This window comes from Channa argus, chromosome 1 (assembly GCF_033026475.1).
Source record: "Channa argus isolate prfri chromosome 1, Channa argus male v1.0, whole genome shotgun sequence".
NCBI lineage: Eukaryota > Metazoa > Chordata > Actinopteri > Anabantiformes > Channidae > Channa > Channa argus.
The window spans coordinates 4,718,397-4,738,058 of NC_090197.1; the positions used below are offsets into that span (position 1 = coordinate 4,718,397).

The 19,662-nt window shown below is 41.7% G+C and overlaps 1 gene segment (V, D, J or C); it reads left to right on the forward strand.

Annotated features, from left to right (window-relative positions):
• Window positions 1–274: 274 nt before the first annotated feature.
• On the forward strand, window positions 275–17,846 carry LOC137133502 (Ig kappa chain V region 3547-like). The segment is given in 2 exon segments: window positions 275–406; window positions 17,417–17,846. Coding segments are annotated over 2 exon segments (414 nt in total).
• Window positions 17,847–19,662: the final 1,816 nt, after the last annotated feature.

Below are 19,662 nucleotides of genomic sequence, written 5' to 3' on the forward strand. Positions count from 1 at the left end.
TTATGTTAATTTGAATGAAAAAGATAAGAAGCTAATCAATAAATCAGAAATATATATTTTTTTAAGATTAAAAGGAAAAAAAAAAAACTAAAAGTCAAAACATCATCTATGACACATTTTTAAGAGGTTTTCTCACCATCAACAAAACCCTAAAAACTCATCAATCCACAGATAATCAGATTGATCCAAGTCCCTGTTGGAGTCAGTGTGATCATTTCCATAGAGCCACTTTGCATCAGCAGCACCATGCTCCAGTGCTCTGGGAGAGTTTATAGTCCTGAGAGTTGAACACTGGATGACTGACAGCTGTCCTTCATGACAACAGAAGACACAGAAATCCTCCTCATCAAAAACATGACTCTGATCTCCATCCTCATCTGGACTCTCCTCTGCTGCTGCTTCACAGGTAAAGTCCAGAGAATCCAACTCCTCTCCTCTATCAACATCCGTCCCTCTGAAATGAAGCCCACAAAACCATGATGCTGCTTTCTGTTTTTGTCTCTGTGTCCTCAGAGTCCAGAGGTCAGGTCACAGTGACTCAGCCTGGAGCAGTGAGCTCTGCTCTGGGAGGAACCACAACCATCAACTGTAAAACCAGTCAGAATGTTAACCTTTGGAACAACAAACATCTTTTAGCCTGGTATCAACAGAAAGATGGAGAACGTCCTAAACTGCTCATTTATGACTCCACCACTCGAGCATCAGGGATTCCAGGTAGTTTTTCAGGCAGTGGATCAAATTCTGACTTCACTCTGACCATCAGTGGAGTCCAGACTGAAGATGCAGCAGTTTACTACTGTGAGAGTGAACATTACATCAACAGTCAGTATGTGTTCACACAGTGAAAAAGCATCGTACAAAAACCTCCCTCAGTCAGACTGAACTTAAACTGAACTGATGCTGCAGCTGGAAGCTACTGCAGAGACTGATACAATTCACTGAGGACACACACACACATTTGAAGATCTATCCATGTTAGGACATCCACTGACATAACATTTTTACCTCCTTACACCATAAAAACATGATCTTTACATTACAGCCACATTATTATTGAATATTAACATAGTAACAATGAGCTGAGATGAATCAGCTCCGGTAGAACTTTTGATTTTGATTTTGGCTGCAAAAACAGTTGGTTTGTGGTTAATGAGTAAGAAATAATCTACAATTCTGAAAAGATTAAAGGACTATCAGATTAAAGGATTATCAATTCAATTCAACTTTATTTATATAGCGCCAATTTACAACAAAGTCATCTCAAGGCACTTTACAGAAAGTCCAGACTACACAAGTATGTAGAAGCAACCCAACAATTCCCCCTTGAGCAAGATATAGGCAACAGTGGAGAGGAAAAACTACCTTTAACGGGAGAAACCTACAGCAGAACCAGGCTCAGGGTGGGCGGCCATCTGCCTTGACCAGTTGGGGTGAGTGGAAAGTGTAGCGAGAAAAGAAAAGAACAAAAAAAAGCAACAACAAAACATTATACAGGTTGGTAGGACACAAAATTAATAGCATACAGTGCTGACAAATAAATGTATAGGGAAAAAGAGGAGGGGAGCTCATTGCACTTGCAGGAGTCCCCCAAAACTCTAAACCTATAGCATCTTAAGTAGGAGCTAATTCAGGTTGAGTGAGCAGTTTTAACTGTAAGCTTTATCAAAAAGGAAGGTTTTAAGCCAAGTCTTAAGTCCGGCTGGGTGACGGTTCGTAAGAGATCTAATGCTAAACAGACGCCCGAGGTTCACCACCAGTCGGTTCACGTTTCTAACCGATTTTCCCCACTCAGCGACAAACCCGCTGAGAAACCAACTCTGGTAATTGGCAGCTCCATAGTCAGAAACGTGAAGTTAGAGACTCCAGCGGCCGTAGTCAAATGTCTTCCTGGGGCCAGAGCGGGCGACGTTGAATCATATTTGAAACTCCTGGCTAAGGATAAACGTAAATACAGTAATATTATTATTCACGTGGGAGTTAATGACGCCCGATTACGCAAATCGGAGGTCACTAAAATTAATGTTGAATCGGTGTGTAACTTTGCCAAAACAATGTCGGACTCCGTAATTTTCTCTGGACACCTGCCAAATCTGACCAGTGACGACATGTACACCCGCATGTCGTCATTCAACCGCTGGCTGTCTAGGTGGTGTCCAGCAAACGATGTGGGCTACATAGATAATTGGAAACGTTTTTGGGGAAAACCTAGGCTGATTAGGAGAGATGGCATCCATCCTACTTTAGATGGTGCAGCTTTCTTATCCAGAAATATGGCTGGTTTTATTAAACAACCAAAAGTATGACAATCCAGAGTTGAGCCTAGGATGCAGAGATCCAGTCCTACACACCTCTCTGCAGTGTCCTTACAACCGTCACCCCCCCACAACTCCCACATACCTATAGAGACTGTGTCTGTTTCCCGACCTAAATTACATAAAGTAAATATGACAACAAGAGGAGTTAATCATAATAACCTAATAAAAGTTAACACTACTCCTCTTACAGAACAAAACCCCAAAACTATTAAATGTGGATTATTAAATATCAGATCTCTCTCTTCTAAATCTCTGTTAGTAAATGACTTAATAAGTGATCATCAATTCGATTTATTTTCTCTCACTAAAACTTGGTTACAGCAGGAAGAATATGTCAGTTTAAATGAGTCAACCCCCCCGAGTCATATTAATGATCATGTTCCTAGAAACACAGGCCGAGGTGGAGGAGTTGCAGCAATCTTCCATTGTAGCTTATCAATAAACCCTAGACCTAAACATAGATATAACTCATTTGAGAGCCTTACTCTTAGCCTTTCACACCCAAACTGGAAAACTCAAAAACCACTATTATTTGTTATCGTGTACCATCCTCCAGTCCCTTACTCAGAGTTTTTGATTGAATTTTCTGATTTTCTATCTGATTTAGTGCTTAGTACAGATAAAGTCATTATAGTGGGTGACTTTAACATTCATGTAGATGCTGACAGTAACTGCGTTTAATTCATTATTAGATTCAATTGGTTTTTCCCAAAATGTAAATAAACCCACTCACTGTTTTAGTCACACGTTAGACCTTGTCCTTACGTATGGAATTGAAGCGGATAATTTAACCATATTTCCTCACAACTCTCTTCTGTCTGACCATTTTTTAATAACATTTGAATTTACAATAACGGACTATATAGCAGTTAGGGAAAAATTCCACTGTAGCAGATGCTTAAGTGAAAAAGCTGTCAACAAATTTAAAGAAATTATTTCTTCATCATTTGCTTCACCATATGTTAATACGTTGGAAAGTAGTCTCCTTAATGTTACTCCTGCACAAGTAGATTATCTTGTTGACAATTCTGCAGCCTCACTACGTACAATACTCGATAGTGTTGCCCCTCTAAAAAAGAAGGCAGTAAACCAGCAGAGGCGATGTCCATGGTATAGTTCACAAACACGCAACTTAAAACAGGAAACACGAAAGTTAGAAAGGAAGTGGCGTTCCAGAAAGTTAGAAGAATCTCATTTAGCCTGGAAAAAATAGTTTAAAAATTTACAAAAAAGCTCTCAGTGATGCCAGAACAGCATATTATTCATCATTAATAGAAGAAAACAAGAACAACCCCCGGTTTCTGTTCAGCACTGTAGCCAGGCTGACTAAGAGCCATAGTTCTGTTGAGCCTAGTTTTCCCTTAACTCTGAGCAGCAATGACTTCATGACTTTCTTTATGAATAAAATTGTAGCTATTAGAGAAAGAATTCACCAGATCCTCCCCACAAAAATTACAGATAGATCTTCATGTACAGCAGTGCTAGAGTCATCGATAAGGCCCCACTCCCTGTTAGACTGCTTTTTACCCATAGATCTCTCTGAGCTAACTTCAATTATTACCTCATCTAAACCAACAACCTGTCTGCTAGACCCTATTCCAACTAAGCTGCTCAAGGAAGCTTTACCCTTAATAGATAAATTCATTCATAGATATCATAAATCTATCTTTAGAAACAGGCTATGTACCGAAAGCCTATAAGGTAGCTGTAATTAAACCATTACTTAAAAAACCCTGTCTTGACCAAGGTGTTTTAGCCAATTACAGACCAATATCTAATCTCCCCTTTATTTCTAAAATAATTGAAAAAGTAGTCGCAAAACAATTATGTGATCACCTTCATAGGAATAATTTGTATGAAGACTTTCAGTCAGGATTTAGAGTTCATCATAGTACAGAAACAGCACTGGTAAAAGTCACCAACGATCTTCTAATGGCCTCAGATACTGGACTCATCTCTATATTTGTTCTGTTAGATCTTAGTGCTGCATTTGATGGAACATGAAATTGGAATTACAGGAACTGCACTAGGTTGGTTTAAATCTTATCTGATAGATTTCAATTTGTTCATGTTAATGATGAATCCTCCATGCACACAAAGGATGGAGTTCCACAAGGCTCTGTGTTAGGACCAATACTTTTTACTTTATATATGTCTCCTTTAGGCAACATTATTAGAAAACACTCAACACACAACATAAATTTCCACTGTTATGCTGATGATACCCAGCTATATTTATCTATGGGACCAGATGAAAATAATCAGTTAATAAAGCTTCAAGCCTACAAGACATAAAGGCCTGGATGTCCCACAATTTTTTACTTTTAAACTCAGACAAAACTGAAGTCATAGTATTTGGGCCCAAAAATCTCAGACATATGATGTCCAACCATATTGTACCACTAGATGGCATAAGTCTGGCCTCCAGTACTACTGCAAGGAACCTTGGAGTTATTTTTGATCAGGATCTGTCCTTTAACTCACATATAAAACAAATCTCTAGAACAGCCTTCTTCCACCTACGGAACATTGCCAAAATTAGGAGCATCCTGTCTCAAAGTGATGCCGAAAAACTGGTCCATGCATTTGTTACCTCTAGGTTGGACTACTGTAATTCCCTACTTTCAGGATGCCCCAGTAACTCCCTAAAGAGCCTGCAATTAATCCAAAATGCTGCAGCAAGAGTGCTGACTGGAACTAGCAAAGGGAGCTCATATTTCACCTTCACTAGCTTCTCTCCATTGGCTTCCCATTAAATTTAGAATAGAATTTAAAACCCTGCTTCTTACATATAAAGCTCTGAATGGTCAGGCTCCATCATATATAGAAGACCTCATAGCACCATATCATCCCAGTAGACCACTTCGCTCTCAGAATGCAGGCCTACTTGTGGTTCCCAGAATTTCCAAAAGTAGAATGGGAGGTAGAGCCTTTAGTTATCAAGCTCCTCTCTTGTGGAACCAGCTCCCAGTTCAGATTCGGGAAGCAGACACCCTCTCTACTTTTAAGTCTAGGCTTAAAACCTTCCTTTTTAATAAAGCATATAGTTATAGTTATGCTGCCATAGGCTTAGACTGCTGGGGGACCCACCCCCCAATGCACTGAGCTCCTTTCCTCCTCTTGATCATCTCTCCTCTCATCCAGCAATTGTCACCACTGTATGTCATTAACTCTGTGTGTTCTCTCCCGTAGTTGTCTTTGTCCTCCTCTGTCCCCCTGTCTGTCCCTTTCTGCAGGTGTCCCCCGGCTTTAAAGCTGTGTGTCTTCCAGCGTGAAGCTACTGGCCCTACCAATCTGCCCGATGTTTTGTTGTTGCTTTTTGTTGCTCTGTTCTTTTCTCTCTCCCCTTTCCACTCACTCCAACCGGTCGAGGCAGATGGCCGTCCACCCTGAGCCTGGTTCTGCTGGAGGTTTCTTCTGTTAAAGGGAGTTTTTCCTCTCCACTGTTGCCTATGGCTTGCTCCAGGGGGAATTGTTGGGTTCTCTCTATACATCTTTATAATCTTGACTTTATTCTGTAAAGTGCCCTGAGATGACTTTGTTGTGAATTGGCGCTATATAAATAAAGTTGAATTGAAATTGAATTGAGCTCTTATGGATTCTAATTTTTCACCCAGGGAATATTATAATTTTATTGAATGTTATGATCTTAACCACACTGCTCTTTGCCCCATAGAGACTATGTCTGTTCCACGACCACCTAAACTTTTTAAACCAAAAATGAATAGAAGGGGAGTTAATCATAAAAATCTAATTAAAGTTAAGACTACTGCTCATACTGAACCAAAACCCAAAACTATTAAATGTGGATTATTGAATATCAGATCTCTCCCTTATAAATCTCTGTTAGTAAATGACTTGATAAATGATCATCAAATCGATTTATTTTGTCTCACTGAAACCCGGTTGCAGCAGGAAGAATATGTCAGTTTAAATGAGTCAAACCTCCCAAGACAGAACTGGGAGGGAGCAGGGAGCCAAGCAGGTGGCCGGCAGCGACCCAGCAGGGAGCCAAGCAGGTGGCCGGCAGCGACGGCAGAAGCCCTCCGGGGGCCGGCCAGGAGGCCCAGCAGGGAGTCGGGTGGGTGGCCGGAGACGTCGGCTGAAGCGAAGGCCCTCCGGGGGCCGGGCGGGAGGCCGCCGACGTCGGCTGAAGCCCCGTAGTGGAGGGCTGGTAGATTGACCAGAAGGAGTGTTGGCTGGGTCGCCGCCCTTGGCGCCGGGACAGGGAGAGGAACAGGAACCAGACGAGCGGTCACCAGCCTCGGCGCAGCGACAGAAACAGGAAGAGCCAGAACAGAATCACCAGAGGCGGCGTCGACTCTACCGGGGGGTTGGACCGAGGTGGCGGCATCGACGCGCCCCGGAACAGGAGCTGAGGTGGCGGTGTCGACGCGCCCCGGAACAGGAGCTGATGGAGTGGTGGCTGACCCAGACCTCTGGACCGGATTGGGGCAAACAGGGACAGGGGCTGGGACAGTGAGAGGAGCGGGAACAGCAGAATCGGGTTCAGGGGCAGGAGCAGGGCCAGTGACAGGAGCAGGAACAACAGGAGCAGGAACAGCAGAATCGGGTTCAGGGACAGGAGCTGAGCCCGTGAGAGGAGCAGGAACAGCAGAATCAGGTTCAGGAGCTGGGACCGTGAGAGGATCAGGAACAGCAGAATCGGGTTCAGAGGCAAGAGCTGGGACTGTGGAAGCAGGTTCAGGTCCAGGGGGAACCACAACATGGACAGGCGAGGGGATTTGGGCCCCCAGCATGGCCCAAAATTCCCTTAGACTGGCCAGATGCATGACAGCAGCTTAACAATAGCACAGCTGGTAGCAGGGTCGTGGAGGGAGGCCTTTAGCTTGGCCTTGAGTACAGTCAGTAGTTTGTCGATTACTTTGAACTCCTCCCTCTCCCTAGCTTCCTGAGCTGACAGAGCTCGAGTGCTAGACTCTGAGGTGGTGCTAGAGAGAGGTTCCTGGCTTGGGGTTTTGGAAGGGCTGGCGTGCTGGGCCCTTCGACGTCTTGCTGAGCGTTTCTTGTGCATATAGGGTCCGACTACCTGTGGCTCTATGGCAAACTGGTCTGACTTGCTCGGGACTGAGTTGGGGAGAGCGTCAACCGGACACGAAGCCAGCCCCAGATCAAGAGCTGACACCTCAGGTATTGGTAGAGTTGGCTCTACCGGAGACAGAACTGGGACAGGTTGGCAGCAGGCCGGCCTAAGGGCAGGCGGTGCTGTAACAGACTCAGGGGTAGAGTCAGGGACAGAGGGCGTGTCAGCCGGCCCGGAAACACCCTCAGGAATATTGACAGACTGAGGGGAGTCAGGGACAAGTGATTTGGTCTGAGGTTTGGTGATCGCCTGAGGCCCTTGAAAAAAATGGGGATCAATGTACCTAACCGAATAACGAGGACTGGGGTCTTCAAAAAAGTAATCTTGAGAGTCTGATTGCTCCCTTACCTGAAGCCATAACTCCCTTGCCTCAGACAGATTCATGGTTGCCTCTTACATGTCTCAGGGTCCAATCTTTGGCCAGATCCTACTGTCACGGTTTTGGTTAGAGGATGGACCCAAAAGAGGAAACAGTGCAAGTGATAGAATATAACAAGGGGCTTTTATTGACAGACTTGAAATTGGCAAAATGGAAATCGCTCCTAATAGGAGGGCACAGACAACAGGCTCAGACAAAACTACCCAAAGGCCCAGAACATGAGGGGCGTTAACTCAGTAAAATAAAGATAACTAATAAACAGGAGAGATAAAACAAAAACAAATGATATGGTATAATAATAACTACCAAGGGAAAAAAAAAAAAGGGAACATGAACCAAAACCTCCTGGAAGAAAGGGTTAACCAAATTAGCAGAGTCGGGGGGAGCACGGAGACTAACACCAAAGACTTTAGGGGAGGCAGACACGTATATACTGAGCATAAAGGCCCTGAAACTGAAAAAACGCGAAGCATACCAAAAACACCAAAACCCAGGACCAGACTAGGAGAAAAAAAACAGAAGATTAAACCTACACACAGAAATCAACAGTAGGTAAACCTAAAACACAAAACCCGGGAGCAACAGGCAGGGAAAACAGGACTAAAACAAGAAACACTGATAGAGAACCAAAAACAAACCTCAGATCAAAGGGGAAAGCTGCACCGGGACCAGAATACAAGTCCAAAAAGAAACAAGTGTCCAGAATACCAGAGTCCATGAAAAACACATTTGGCTTTACCTAGAGTCCAGAGTCCACTGTGGGGTTGGTGAGGGTAATAACAACAGCGAGGACGACAGTAACCATGATGGCAGAGACCACTTTAACAACAACGAGGATCTGGCAGGGGAGTGAAGGTAAGACTGAACTTAAATAGAGGGTGGAACAGGTGCAAACAATGAGGGACAACGAGGGTAAAGCTGGGTGAACAGAACCAGGGACAGAAAGTAAGGAGAAGGGGCCACAAAATAAAAGTCCAGGAACAGGAAGTGCAACAAGATCCTGACACCAAGTCATATTAATTATCATGTTCCTAGAAGCACAGACTGAAGTGGAGGAGTAGCAGCAATATTTCACTCTAGCTTATCAATAATTCCTAGACCTAAACATAGTTATAACTCATTTGAGAGTCTTACTCTTAGCCTTTCACACCCAAACTGGAAAAATTAAAAAACCACTATTATTTGTTATCGTGTACCGTCCTCCAGTCCCTTATTCAGAGTTTCTGATTTTCTATCTGATTTAGTGCTTAGTACAGATAAAGTCATTATAGTGGGTGACTTTAACATTCATGTAGATGCTGACAGTAACTGTCTGAACACTGCGTTTAATTCATTATTAGATTCAATTGGTTTTTCCCAAAATGTAAATAAACCCACTCACTGTTTTAGTCACACCTAATAATAATTTAATAGAATTTCCTCATAATTCTCTTCTGTCTGACCATTTTCTAATAACATTTGAATTTACAATAACTGACTATACAGCAGTTAGGAAAAAATTCCACTACAGCAGATGTTTATCTGAAAATGCTGTGAATAAATTTAAAGAAATTATTTCTTCATCTTTTTCACCACCATGTGTCAATACTATGGTGAGTAGCCATCTTACTCCTGTGCAAATTGATTATTTAGTTGACGATTCTGCAGCCTCACTGCGTATGATACTAGATACAGTTGCCCCTCTGAAAAAGAAGGCAGTGAATCAGAGGAGCCGACCTCCATGGTACAATTCACAAATGCGCAGCTTAAAGCAGGCTGACTAAGAGCCATAGTTCTGTTGAGTCTAGTTTTCCCTCAACTCTGAGCAGCAATGACTTCATGACTTTCTTTACTAATAAAATTGTAGCCATTAGGGAAAAAATTCACCAGATCCTCCCCCCAAATATTACAGATACATCTTCATGTACAACAGCTTGAGAATCCTCAATCCATCTTAGACTGCTTTTCACCCATAGATCTCACTGAGCTAAGTTCAACTATCGCCTCCTCAAAACTAACAACATGTCTTTTAGACCTTGTTCCAACCAAATTGCTTAAAGATGTTCTACCTTTAATACACGTTCATATTAGATTTGATTAATATATCTTTAGATACTGGCTATGTACCAAAGGCCTATAAAGTTGCTGTAATCAAACCATTAAAAAACCTTGTCTTGATCCAGGTGATTTAGCCAACTATAGACCAATATCAAATCTCCCGTTTATTCCTAAAATCCTTGAAAAAGTAGTTGCAAAACAATTATGTGACCACTTTTACATGAATAATTTGTATATAGACTTTCAGGATTTAGAGTTCATCATATTACAGAAACAGCACTGGTAAAAGTTACCAACGATCTTCTCCTGGCTTCAGATAATGGACTTGTGTCCATGCTCGTCTTACTAGACCTTAGTGCTGCATTTGACACTATTAACCACAACATTTTATTACTGAGACTACAACATGAATTTGGGATTAAAGGAACCACATTACATTGGTTTAAATCTTATCTGTCAGACAGATTCCAACTTGTTCATTTTAATGATGACTCTTCTTTATGCATCAAAGTTAGTTCCACAGGGCTCTGTGTTAGGACCAATACTTTTCAATCTGTACATGTCACCTTTAGGCAAAATTATTAGGAAACATTCCACATAATTCCACTGCTATGCAGATGATACCCAGCTCTATTTATCTGTGAAACCAGAAGATACTAACCAATTAGTCAAACTTGAAGCATGTCTAAAAGACATAAAGACCTGGATGTCCTACAATTTCCTACTTCTAATATCAGACAAAACTGAAATTATTCATTTTGGGCCTAAAAAGTTGAGAAATTTGCTGTCTAACAATATGATTACTTTAGACGACAAAACTTTGGCCTCCAGTACTGCGGTGAGGAACCTTGGGGTTTTTTTTAACCAGGATTTGACGTTTACATTACATATAAGACAAATTTCTAGAACAGCCCTTGTTGTTAGAAGCATCCCGTCAAAGTGATGCCGAAAAACTGGTCCATGCATTTGTTACTTCTAGGTTAGACTACTGTAATTCCCTACTTCTGGGGTGTCCTAATAACTCTCTAAAAAGCCTTCAATTAATCCAAAATGCTGCAGCAAGAGTGCTGACTGGAACTAGCAAGAGAGATCATATTTCACCTTCACTAGCTTCTCTTCATTGGCTTCCCATTAAATCTAGAATAGAATTCAAAACCCTCCTCCTTACATACAAAGCTCTTAATGGTCAGGCTCCATCATATTTAAAAGATCTCATAGTTCTGTATTGCCCGCCACTTCGATCCCAGAATACAGGCCTACTTGTGGTTCCCAGAGTTTGCAAAAGTAGAATGGGAGGCAGAGCCTTTAGCTATCAAGCTCCTCTCCTGTGGAACCAGCTTCCAATCCAAATTCGGGGGGCAGACACCCTCTCTACTTTTAAGACTTGGCTTAAAACCTTCCTTTTTGATAAAGCTTATAGTTAAAACTGCTCACTCAACCTGAACTAGCTCCTAGTTAAGATGCTGTAGGTTTAGAGTGTTGGGGGACTCCCGTAAGTGCAATGAGCTCCTCTCCTCTTTTTCTCCATACATTTATTTGTCAGCACTGTATGCTATTAATTTTGTGTCCTACCAACCTGTATAATTTGTTTTTCCTTTTTGTTGTCGTTTTGTTGTTGCTTTTTGTTGTTCTTTTCTTTTCTCGCTTCACTTTCCACTCACCCCAACTGGTCAAGGCAGATGGCCGCCCACCCTCCTGTTAAAGGGAGTTTTTCCTCTCCACTGTTGCCCTGGGCTTGCTCAAGGGGGAATTGTTGGGTTGCTTGTTGTGTAGTCTGGACTTTATTCTGTAAAGTGCCTTGAGATGACTTTGTTGTAAATTGATTATAAATGTTTGTCTGTCTGTGTTGGCCCAGAAATAGACTGGAGACATATCAAGGGTGGACTTGCCTCTCACCCTGTGACAGCTGGGATAGGCTCCAAACCCCCAAGACTCTGAACACTGCTCAGAGTCCCTGGAGAAGCCTTTGGCAGGGTGCTAAGAAAGTCTTGGACTGGTTGTCTGTCCTAGCCATTAAACAGTGGAACAACTCTTTAATTTTGAGAAGGGGGGCTATAGTGGGAGTATTGGGTACAGGAGCCATTATTACAGGCCATGCAGTCCTTGTATAACCGAACTGAGAAGTTTCCGTATTCTCAGTAAGAAGTGAAACATGTTCCCATGTGGTTTTGCCCCTTGTCACTGATCCTGTGATTGTCATGGACACAACAACCTGTTATCTAGTTGTTCTACTGCTTATCGCCCCCAGGTTGGAGGTGTGTGTGATGCCATCACATTCATGCTGCAGCGGGGGCTCTATCACCTGGACAAAGTGGGCAGCACTGTGAGGATCATGTTCTTTGATTTCTTCAGTGCCTTTAATAGGATCCAGCCTGTCCTGCTGAGAGACAAGCTGCTGAAGATGCAGGTTGACCGCTCCATCACCTCATGGCTTGCTGACTACTTGACCAACAGACCACAGTTTGTGTGGCTGTGTGGTTGTGTGTGTCTGTGACAAAGAACGGTACAGGAGGTCATTCCTGCAAACGGCCACAAGTCTGTACAATGACTCTCTACAGCAGACATGCCCAAAGTCCGGCCTCCGGGCCAAATGCGGTCGTGTTTATATTTCCACTGGCCCGAAACCTCTGTCATAAAATCAATAATATATGTCCCGGCAGTACTGTACTCAGTATAAAATACACGCGAAAAACAGCTATTTTATATTTCACCACAAGATGGCAGTAAACTTGTGGCCGAACTCTCGCGACCCCGTTTTGGGCCTGATCTGTTTTGTGCCCATTTCTAAAATGGAAACTGGAAAAAAGAAAAGGAAAGTTGACAGCGAGTGCCGCCGTTTCCAAGACAAGTGGAAATCGGAATCTTTTTTTACTGAGTTACGAAACAACTGTCTCTGCCTAATTTGCCAAGAGACTGTGGCTTTGTTCAAGGAGTTAATATAAAGAGGCGCTACCAGAGAAACATGCTAATTACAACAAGCTAACTGGGAACAAACGTGGTGAAAAATTGAAGCAACTTGAAGCTGGTTTAACGGCACAGCAGCTTTTTCACCATTGAGTCGAATGAAAATACCACAAAGGCAACGCTGATTACCAAGAGCTGCAAACCTTTTACTGAGGGTGAATTTCTTAAAGACTGTGTGATGAAAATGATAGAGAACATTTGTCCTGAGAAAAAGCAACAGTTCTCCAAAGTTTTCCTGGCTCGTAGCACTGTGTCACGGAGGATTGAAGAAGTTTCATCTGGTATTAAGAGACAGTTGAAGGCAAAAGCACCGATGCATCCGACACCGCTCAGTTACTGATTTTTTTGAGAGGAGTGGACAGTGAAATGAACGTGAGTGAAGAGCTACTTGACCTCCAGAGACTGAAGGACCAAACAAGAGGGACAGATTTATTTGATTTTGTTTGTTCCGCCGTAGATGACATAAAAGTACAGTGGAATAAAATCACGGGGATTATTACGGATGGATTATCAACTCTGGTGTCAGCGAAGAAGGAGGTAAAGCTATAAAACTCCATTGTATTATTCACCAACAAGTTCTATGTGGCAAACATCTGAAATATGATCACGTTATGAAACCGGTGATAAAGGCTATTAATTATATTCGCTCCAACGCCAGTTTCAACAATTTCTACTGGACATTTACGCTGAATACGGAGATGTTGTGTATCACACTGATGTAAAATGGCTCAGTCGGGGGTCTGCACTGCATCGTTTCTACTCTCTTACAGAGGAAATTGGACAATTCTTTTAAAAAAAGGGACAACCGATGCCAGAACTAACCGATCCTGTTTGGCTGGCTGATTTTGGATTTTTAGTCGACATAACCCGACATCTGAACGAACTGAACATGAGCCTTCAGGGGCAAAATGCAGTGATAAGCCAACTGTAGTCACATATCAAAGCCTTTCGGACCAAGCTGCTACTTTTCCAAAGCCACTTGTCCGTTAATGACCCGTTTTCCAGCGCACAGTATGAATGCGGATATGAGGAGGTAAATGAGGGATTCAGGGATTTTGCAACTTTTGAAGAGGAGATTACGCTTTTTTCCGTGGATCCCAGTGAGTTTGGGCATCCCTGTACTAGATAAAACCATGTAAACCAGTTGCTTAAAAAAAACAAGTAATGGTTCCAACTTTAAAAAGTCATGAATGAAAGATGTTCAGAATGTTACTTTGGTCACATATTCTTCTGTCTTTGTTTGTTAACCACGTCCTCCGTCAAAAGAAATTTATGAACGTGCATCGCTATTATAACAATACTGCACTACAGCACTAAGGGAAGCTCTTCAAATGGATAGACCCCAACTCAACTCCGTCCATCACCCCCATCTCTATCTTTCTGTGCTGTGCACAGCAGTGAAGGACGAATGCTGTTCATTAACTTCCGCTCAGCATTCAAGACACATTTCCCCCCATCCTGACCATGTTCTACAGAGGGACCATTGAGAGCATCCTGAGCAGCTGCATCACTGCCTGGTTTGGGAACTGCACCGTCTCGGATCTCAAGACCCTACAGAGGATAGTGAGGACAGCTGAGAAGATCATCAGAGTCTCTCTCCCCTCTATTATGCACATTTACACCACACGCTGCATCCGCAAAGCCAACAGCATTGTGGACGACCCCAAACACCCGTCACACACACTCTTCACACTCCTGCCATCAGGAAAGAGGTTCCGAATCATTCGGGCCGCTACATCCAGACTGTGCAACAGTTTTTTCACGCAAACCATCAGGCTCCTCAATATACAGAACTGAAATGGAACACACACACACACACAAACACACACACACACACACACACACACACACACACTCGTACAATCTGAACTTAACACACACTCATCACTTATTACTCCTCTCAATTCATTCAATCATTTTGCACCTTTAGCACACTTGACTGTACTGTACTGTATAATCGAAGTATACAATAAGTTTACTGGTCGGCGCTGTCTTAAGTTTTGTGTCCTGTCCTGTGTTATTTTGTATTTTCTGTCTGGACTGTTTGTACTAGGTTTCACTCAATGCACTTTACATAGCTTGTGTTGTTTTGTAGCACGTTGGTTCTGGAGGAACGTTATCTGGTTTCCACTGTGTACAACTGTGTATAGTAGAAATGACAATAAAAGCCACTTGACTTGACTTGACAGTGGTTCTTGTGTCAATTAGCCATAATTATCCAGTGCTCAGATCCGTCCCACCAAGGTGTGAAAGGTTCTTTATGTCAGGTCTAAGCACCTAGAACATTTAAAAATAACATACAAGGAAAGAAAGACAAAGGCGTTATTCAGTTTTACTCATGAGGAGAACAAGCATAGATGCAAGACAGTAACATCTCCTACTCGCTCTGAAATGCATCTATGTTGCTGCCTCTCTTTTATTCAGTTTAGGGAGGTTTCCTGTTACATTCCTTTCTAAAGGGAGAGGGATCACACAGCATTGCACCAAGATAACACTTCCAATTAAAACAGAGTTCAATGTCTTGTCTGCAGGTGGATGTGGTTTTTTATCTAGCAACTTTATATACATTTATTCCAACACTTTACACAATCTACAGCAATGCAATTTTAAAAAATGTAAGATTCCCTCTGTCCTTAGCACATCCAGCAGAGGGTGCTCCAAGGACAGAAAAGGGTCAGGGGTCACTGGGTTCATGAATTTTATTATACCTGATTGTGTTGCATTAACTCAAAAACAATAAGTGAAGGGGTTTGTTCACCCTGCACTTAATTCTAACTTGATGAAAATTGGTAAGAAGTGCATATTGTTTATAACTGAGTAAAATTGACTAAAAATGTAAAATAGAAGAATAGATGTTATAAAAACTTTAATAAACTTTTAACGATATTTCTCACCAAAACAAATTTATTACAGGTTAAATTATTTATTATTCTTCTTCTTCTTATTATTATTATTATTATTTCAAAGCCATCAAGTTGATTTCAAGTATGACTGGACATAATGGAACTATTAAGATGGAAATATTATTTACAACAGCCATAAAAAGAGCTAATTTAAATATGTTTCATTGAACTGAAACAATAAAAACATAAAATGTTGTTGAATGCAATTTAATAGTAAAGGACAGAAAAACACATAGAGACAGCAAAGTGAAACCAGTAGCAGAGTCCTAGTAAGTCAGGTCAGAACTGGAAACACTGGTCTCTCCTCAGTGTCTCTGACTTGTGAGGCCAGACAGGGCTCCCAGACTCTGGTTTCAGAGTCCACCTTCCCCCACTGGTCTGCAGGGAGCCTCATGGTGCTGCTCCATCTGCAGAGGCCGTCCATCTCCAGCACCACTGTGCTCCTGCTCTCCTCCCAGCTGATGCTGCTCTTCACTGGCCCAGTCAGGGTGGGAAGGACTCGACCCACTGCACAGAAAGAGAACAAAGTGTAGAAACACTGCAGGTTTAGATGAAAATGGTCTGAAGATTTTCACTTCCGCTTTAACCTTAGTAACTATAGCAACAGATTGGCATCACTGATGAACCATGAAAGCAGACGGTTTCAGGACTAACGATAAAATGTCAAGTGTCATTTTGTTCCACAGATATTTCACCATTTCATCCTGCAAATTACTTATTGTTAGCTTTAAAAAAGAAGAAAAAACATCAAATCACTGGGTCTAACTAATGGATTGATGGATGAATGCAGCACAATGTGCGATAAAAAAATCTATAGGAAAATTGTAGATAATAAAAAACTAAATGTCACACATTTGTTGGAGGGGACTAATTTTGGGAAACATACTTTTGATGAATTGTTGAAATTTCAGTGTAACAAAGAGAAAAATTTAAGAAAAATTTTACAGTGTGATGAACTAAACAATCACTGCAACAGTCTTAAAAATAAATATCAGCTAAATTTTGCAGTAATGTACAATAATTAAATACAATTAAATATAGTTTCTGTAGAACTGACTCCAAAGTAAAATTAATGTATCAAAAAAGTCAGAGTCATGATTTTAAAATATCTGAATGTAGAGAAACATGACTGAATATGAATCAAATAAACAACAATCAACAACAAAAAAAGTGTAAAAGAAAAGTCAGTTGCTGTAAAAGTGGCCAAAAACATAATGTCACTAATTTCCTGAATTTTTATATTTTACCTTTAAATATACAGTATATTAATTTCCAAACTAATCCCTGTTTATTTATTTGAAGACAAAAGAAAAGATTTTGAAATAAATGTCTAGAAAAAAGTTACAAACAAACTGAACCACTGATAATCAGCCGGATCAGATTGATCCAAGTCCCTGTTGGAGTCAGTGTGATCATTTCCATAGAGCCACTTTGCATCAGCAGCACCATGCTCCAGTGCTCTGGGAGAGTTTATAGTCCTGAGAGTTGAACACTGGATGACTGACAGCTGTCCTTCATGACAACAGAAGACACAGAAATCCTCCTCATCAAAAACATGACTCTGATCTCCGTCCTCATCTGGACTCTCCTCTGCTGCTGCTTCACAGGTAAAGTCCAGAGAATCCAACTCCTCTCCTCTATCAACATCCGTCCCTCTGAAATGAAGCCCACAAAACCATGATGCTGCTTTCTGTTTTTGTCTCTGTGTCCTCAGAGTCCAGAGGTCAGGTCACAGTGACTCAGCCTGGAGCAGTGAGCTCTGCTCTGGGAGGAACCACAACCATCAACTGTAAAATCAGTCAGAATGTTTATGATGGGAACCGTTTAGCCTGGTACCAACAGAAAGATGGAGAACGTCCTAAACTGCTCATTTATGGTGCCACCACTCGAGCATCAGGGATTCCAGATCGTTTTTCAGGCAGTGGATCAAACTCTGACTTCACTCTGACCATCAGTGGAGTCCAGACTGAAGATGCAGCAGTTTACTACTGTCAGAGTGCTCACTGGTTGAACAGTCAGTGGTTGTTCACACAGTGAAAAAGCATCGTACAAAAACCTCCCTCAGTCAGACTGAACAGAAACTGAACTGATGCTGCAGCTGGAAGCTACTGCAGAGACTGATACAGTTCACTGAGGACACACACACACACACACAGACACACACACACACACGGACACAAAAATCAGTTGATGATTAAAGTCAATTGTGATAAACATGAATATAAAGCAACAAAAACATCTTTACAAACATTTCCTTCTCTATTAATAGTACCTTAATAATTACATTTATATGAGAATATAAAATCATTCACAGCATTAAGTTAAATAATTTTGTCTAAATAATTTTAACTACCTTATTAAAACCCAGTCTAAAGATAAGCATCACTTACACCAAATTCCAAAACACTATATCTTTATTAGCTCCTAAGATCTAAACAAAATTCAATATTCAGTAAAGATCAGTGACTTCATTTGTTCACATACATGTAAATATAACCATCATAACACAGTTTCACGGATCCTACTTCAAAGCTAAACTGCAATGAGATTAAAAGAAACAGCATTTGTCCACATTGTCCATCTACTTTTTGTTGTGCAGTGTGATGTCCTCTGACCTCTGACCTTTAGCTTGTTGGCTCTCCTCTCACAGGTACATGTAACTGGTGGGAAATAAAGTGACAGACGCCAAAAACACTTCCAAATAACTGATTTCTTTACTAACATGAATTTCAGATGACATGTGGAAGTTGGTGAATGTTGCTGTGAAAACTCAATAAAGGCCTGGAGAGAGTCTTACAGAAAGGACTGAGGTGAAATTTTTTATAGTGGTTCAGAGAATTGGACCCAGGTTTTTGGAGTTCATGGCCCCGTCCTGTACCTGTACCTGTAGCAGGAGGCCAGAGGTCGTCACATGAGCATTTATGGCAGATGGAGTCGACCAGTTGTCATTGAACTTTTCAGAGTCTCAGGCCTCTCAGCACTTTATAATACGATAAACTTTATTGTCTGTCCCAACCGGAGACAGTAATTCCTCTTTGACAAAGCTCCACACTTCACACGTACTACGTACAATACAGATACAATTAACACAGTTCAAAACAACAACCAGATAAAATGTCTACTTTTTGCTTTTCAGAATAGTTATTGTTCTGGTGATGAATGATTTTTTTCCAGTGGGACTTTATAACACCTGACCGATGGCAGCAGCGGGAAAGAACTGTGTAGGGGATGAGAGGGGTCATCAGTAATCCGGGTTGCTTTCCTCACCACCAATCGGCTGTAAAGCTCAGAAAGAGGAGTCTGTGGTGATCCGGTTCTCTTGCTGCCCTGATTAATTAAAAGTTTGGTTTTGTGTTGAAAGGTGAAATTATAATAGGTTGTGATGTTGAAGATGAGGATGGATTCAAAGAGTGATGTGTAAACCAACGTTAATATTTCCCTGCTGACTTGACCTTTAGCTTCCTCAGCAGGTGGAGGCACTGTTGTGCTTTTTTTATACACTGAGTCAGCATGTTGTGTGAAGGACAAGCAGGTGTCAATCTCTGTCCCTAGATATTTAAAGGATTGCACCTGCTCCACCGACTGGCCCTGGATACTCAGTGGTTGAGTCAGCAAAGGGGAGGTTTTTCCTCTGGCCCCAAAGCACAGTTCTTTTGTCTTTGTTATGTTCAGCTCCATCCTGTTGACGTCCTGCTGGTGTTGAGACAGAGTCTGGGTGTCAGTCACGTGAGCCACCAGGGCCATGTCGTCTGCATACTTTAAGAGCTTCATTCCTCCCTTGTTGCGGCAGATATTATTTGTGTGGACAGAGAAGAGCATGGGAGACAAAGCACATCCCTGAAGCAGTCCTGTGTTTAAAACCAATGTACTGGATTTAAAACCATTAAAAAGCACATGTTGTGGCCTGTTCTGTAGAACATTCTTTATCCATAAAAATAATGTGGGTGCACATGAAGACCG